General features: G+C 39.2%; 1 protein-coding gene across 1 annotated transcript; it reads left to right on the top strand.

Moving 5' to 3' along the window:
- Window positions 1-1,235: 1,235 nt before the first annotated feature.
- On the top strand, window positions 1,236-1,841 carry LOC126668288 (uncharacterized). The gene has a single exon (XM_050361491.1). The coding sequence runs from the start codon at window positions 1,236-1,238 to the stop codon at window positions 1,839-1,841; it is 606 nt and encodes a 201-aa protein (XP_050217448.1).
- The last annotated feature ends 3,325 nt before the right edge of the window (window positions 1,842-5,166 follow it).

The following is a 5,166-nucleotide window of genomic DNA, read 5'->3' as shown; positions in this document are numbered from 1 at the left end:
AGGCGACGCCAACAGAGAGTGGAAACCGAAAGAAGAAACCCCAATAATCAAGGAGCTACCAGAGGAAACGACGAAATGGAGAGGAATAATGACAGACACGAGACCCTTGAAAACGAAGAAAGGAATGAAAATGGAGAAGAGGTGAATTAAGGTAACGCCACCCAAAACGTCAAAAACCAAGACAAAGTCAGAAGCGGACTTAACTCAAGAAGAGACGAGCGAAGGGAAAGAGAGAGGGAGAATGCTCCCACGAAGAGCAAGAGGCAAGAAAAGGAAACTGGGAAAGCGCAATCAAAAAAGAAGAATCATGAGGATGAAAGCATATCGCCCGAATCCCCAAAACAAAGTAAAAACATATACATAGCCGAAGAAGACCTAGAGGACAAGATAGCCAAAGCGCAAAAGAAGCTGAAAGCCGAAGAGCTGGACATAGATGCTCTGAGGTTGAAAGGTTCGCCTTTGTCGGCCAAAATTATGGAGGAAACCATTCCCCATAACATGAAGTTGTCCATCTTGCCGACGTTCAATGGAAAAAGGGATCCAAGAGACCACACGTCTAGATTCTCAGTAACAATGGGCTTACTAAGCGTTTCAAACGCAATCCTATGTTGGGTCTTTCCCATCACCCTTATGGCAATCGCCCAAAGATGGTACAACAAACTCAAGCCGAGGTCAATCAAGAACTTCACAGCTTTATCGACCGAATTTCTAAACATGTATCTCACCAACATTCCAGCTAAAATAACCACTAGTATTCTGATATCGTGCATCCAGGAAAAAGGAGAGACACTGAGGAGTTACATCAAAAGATTTAACAAATAGGCCATGAAAATCGATAATTTAAACATCGACATGGCCACCGAAGCTCTAAGAGAAGGAATGCGATTTGGAAAGTTAGTGGACAATCTACTAGTCAACAAACTGACAACCTTTATAAACTTGACGGGAATAGCGCAGAAATATTTTTTGATTTGGATGAGGGTCGAAAAGCCATCTGAGGAAAGGAAGCGAAGAGCAAGGAGTCTAAAGAAAGATCAAGGGACGGGCTGAAATCCAGAACGGATGAGAGACGCCACAGGTTGGAAGAAAACATACGTTTCGCCCCTTAAAACAAATTTGAATCAAGAAATGATCCCCGAGATGACGAACGAAACTATACACCGCTCAACACAAGTAGGACGAATGTCCTGATGTGGATAAAATAAAATGTGAAGAATGTCCAATGGCCGTCCAAGATGAATGCTGAAATCAGAGACACCAGGAAGTTTTGCAAATTCCACGATGAACACGGACATGAAATTGACAAATGTAGAGACCTCAAAGTAGAGATAGAAAGAATTATCAACTCGGGCGAGCTCAGAAAGTATATCGCCACAAAATCAAAAAGTAATGACCATGAAGAGAAAATACATCGGGATGATAAAGAGAAGGAAGCGGATGAGGAGAGACCATCCAAAATTCTGGGGACAATTCACATGATCAATGGAGGGGTCCCTAGCAGCTCGAACATCAAAAATAAACAAAGGAAAGAAGTAATGAACATCAGGAAAACCCATATGCCTCTAGTTATCTTCTATGTCGAAGATTACGAGCATGTAAAAGCACCACAAAACGACGCACTAGTTGTAACTACTATCATCAAAAACTGGAATATGAAAAGAATCCTCATAGACGAAGGAAGCACGGTAAACCTCATGACAAATGCAACTTATAAAAGCCTCGGAGGAACTGCTGTCAAACTGTGCCGAGTCCCAATCCCATTGTCAGGATTAGGAAAGCCATCCATTAACCCTCTAAGCGCGGTAACCTTAGAAGTCATAATTGGCCCAGAAGGGGAATAAATAAGAAGATCATGTCCCTAATTAACATAGTAGACATGGATCTGACGTACAACGCGATACTGGAAAAACCTTTCCTCCACGACTCGGCCGCAGTCACAAGCATTGGGGCGCTCGCTATGAAAATCCCAACTGAACATGGAGTGGTAACACTTAGAGGAGACCGGAAAATCGCCAAAAAATACTATGACGAGTCAATTTTCCACCTTCAAGAGAAAAAGAAATAAAGAAAGGAAGAATGAATTGAGACCGAAAGATAACACATCGCCGGTAGGAACTTTAGGTCCTACCCGATGAAAGTTATAACTATCTTTATTTTGTAAGTAAGTTTATTTACATCAATAAAAGATTTATTCTCACAAAATTATGCCATGAATAATACAAAAAGGAATAGGGAGCTTAAAGCTCCGAGAAGGGTCCAAATACCCAATCAAAATAAAAAAAAGAGTTTAGATTAACACTCAACAAAAAATAATTTAAATTAACTTTTAAAAGGAGAACCGCCAAAATATAAAAAAGGAAACAAAGTTTAGATTAACTCTCTGCAAAAAAAAGTTTAATTTAACTCTCAAAAGGCAAAACGCCCAAAAATAAAAAAGGAAAGAGTTTAGATTAACTCTCGACAATATTTTTTTTAAATTAACTCCCAAAAAGGCGAAACGCCAAAAAAAGAGAGAGTTTAGGTTAACTCAAGCAAGAGTTTATATAAACTCCCAAAAGGCAAAAAATAAAAAGGAAACAAATCATAAAAAGAGATCACAGCTACTCAAAATAAAGCCTTTATTAAAAGAGGAAAAGCATTACAGATAGAAACACGCCTAAAGGCGAAATGATAAAACAAATTACAATCAAGATTATTTTGAAGCAGCAGCTTGATCCTTCGCCATCCTGTCCATCAAAGTCTTCGTCAAGTCTCGAGGATTCAATTCATTCACACCCGAGAGATCGATATCAGGATTTTGCTCGCGAAGCTTATTTCCTATAGCTAGGTGATATTCGCTCATCAACGTCGAGTAAAAAGACTTTGTGTCAAGAAGACGAATATGGAGTTTATCAACTTCGGTCCTCAGGTTATCTCTCTCATCACCAACATAAGTATATGTACCAATGAAATTCTCGATTACCAGAGTTATATGTGCGGTCCTTTTTTTGATGACCTCCACCTAATGAGCGTTGATGGGATTCCGAGCCTTCAACTTTAAAAGTAGCAACTCATAATCTTCAAGAGAAGCTTTCAATCTCGCCTTATTAGCCTCAGAATCGACTAGCAAAGCGGCTAGCGGTTGAACTTCACCTTCGGCGAACTGGCAGCGATCATTGAAAATAAAAATTGCCTGAATGGCCTACAAAAAACAAGCAATAAGGAATAAAGAAAAAGACGAATAAATAAAATAAAAATAGGGGGAAGAGGAAAAACATGAAAACATACCGAGAAGCCATGAAGACAAGACATATCTGACAAATCAGTCCCGGCCTTCGAGTCAAACCAATCAATATCCTGAATAATCATTAAGATGTTGATATACTCAGTCAAAATTGGGGGGATTCAACAAACTTGAAAATTCATGTCCCTCGGCCCAATCAGCCAACTTGGGAGCAAAATCAAAGCTCTCGGCATAAGTCCCTTCATAAGTTGATTCCTCATCAAGCCGACGTCTTTTCCGAGACTTAGATCCACCACTAACGGAAACATCAAACGACTCATCAGAAGGAAGAATGCCCTCTAACAAGTCCGGAACATCGTTAACGATCAGTTTCACATCAATGACTGTAACCTCTACCGTCTCCAAATGGGCCACTAGAGTTGGGGGAGCGGGTACCTCTGCGATTTCAGCATCGTCGTCTATCGCTACAACTTCAGCATCATCCACCGCTATGGGCTGAATCGCCCCATAAGGAACTAAGGCAACTTCGCCCATCGAAACATTCATATTTACTTTAAAACAGGAAAGCAGATCATCATAAGAGGAAGACATCCTACGAAAGAAAAAGCAAAAAGAATAATGTCAAGAATAATACCTTCAACGAATTCATATGAAAGATCAGCAAGACCCTTCGAGGGATCCTCCAAAGGAGGCCACCGACATTGGACGTGAATGTTTACTAAGATAAGAAACAACCGCCGTTGAAAAATACTATGCAAAAATAAATCAAAAGCAAGAATAGATTCAGACAAGCTTAAAGGCGAAGGATAATTACTAACTAACCTAACTAAAAAACCTGTCGGAAAACGGAAAAACGAAAAATCATGTATAACTACAAAGAATTTCTTCCTCCATCCGTTATCTAAACAGGGAAGGTAAATGACAGAACTACCTTTCCTACCGATAGCAAAAATAAAACACCTATCACACTTCTTTAAAGAAACGAAATGATGAAAGACATTTAAAGAAGAGGATTGCCCCAAAAGCCTATTGTAGACACCTATTTTTCGGACAGGTAAATAGTGATAAGGAACTGAAGCATCTAATGATGATTACCAGAGAAACCCGTACGGGTGACGAGCTTTCGATTTGCTTGTTGGAATCTAAGCAGGCGTAATCTGTGCACAGTTGCAAATTTGGAGGATTAAAACGTAAATAGCCCATAAAAATCCAAAGAAACTGTAATCTAAGTTTAGAAATTGGACGAATTGCCATATCTTAGATGTTTTATGGGCCAATTTTCAAGTTTGACAGACAGTAATTGACCTTAACCAAACCTATAGGGCCCGAGTAACCTTTTTTATCACTTTCGAGCACCAAAATGCACTTTTGGCAATCTTTTACTTAGTCACTAATCCTTAATACGAATTTAACTAAAGAGTTAGAGTTTAAAACTAATCTTAACACTTAAAAACTTATCACTTCACACACTTTCACCCTTGAATATTCTAGAATGTTCTAGAAGATTCTAGGAAACCCTAGGTCACCCCTAACCACTATAAATACAGCCTTAAGTGAGCCTGGCTAATAGTGGCATATAAACCCTAAAAACAGACAGCAAAATTCGACCATCACACACACACACAAAATTCTAGTCCTGAAAACACTAAATACGTGAAAATTCTCCAAGAACGCAACATCTGCACGGATTTGAAGCTGGATTTCGCATCCACTTCGCCAGCAAACGAGCCAAGGACTCAGATCGGTAATTCTGAGGACCCTTTATAAGTATTCCTTTGATTTTCCATGCCATGAATATCATAATTGTTATAATTGTGTATTTTAGGGTGTATTGCTAGCTTATCTGTTAATTTTAGCCATAAAATTGCCATAATTAGCTTAATCACTAAATTGCCAAATAGCCATAAAATTCGATGAAAAGCATGTTAATCACTACAATTAGC

The sequence above is a fragment of the Mercurialis annua genome, linkage group LG2 (assembly GCF_937616625.2).
Source record: "Mercurialis annua linkage group LG2, ddMerAnnu1.2, whole genome shotgun sequence".
NCBI classification, from domain to species: Eukaryota; Viridiplantae; Streptophyta; class Magnoliopsida; order Malpighiales; family Euphorbiaceae; genus Mercurialis; species Mercurialis annua.
This window is presented reverse-complemented; position numbering and strand designations above follow the sequence as displayed.

Bases quoted from the DNA above. Each gene is read 5' to 3' on its own strand.
- LOC126668288 (XM_050361491.1), top strand. From the start codon at position 1,236: ATGAATGCTGAAATCAGAGACACCAGGAAGTTTTGCAAATTCCACGAT.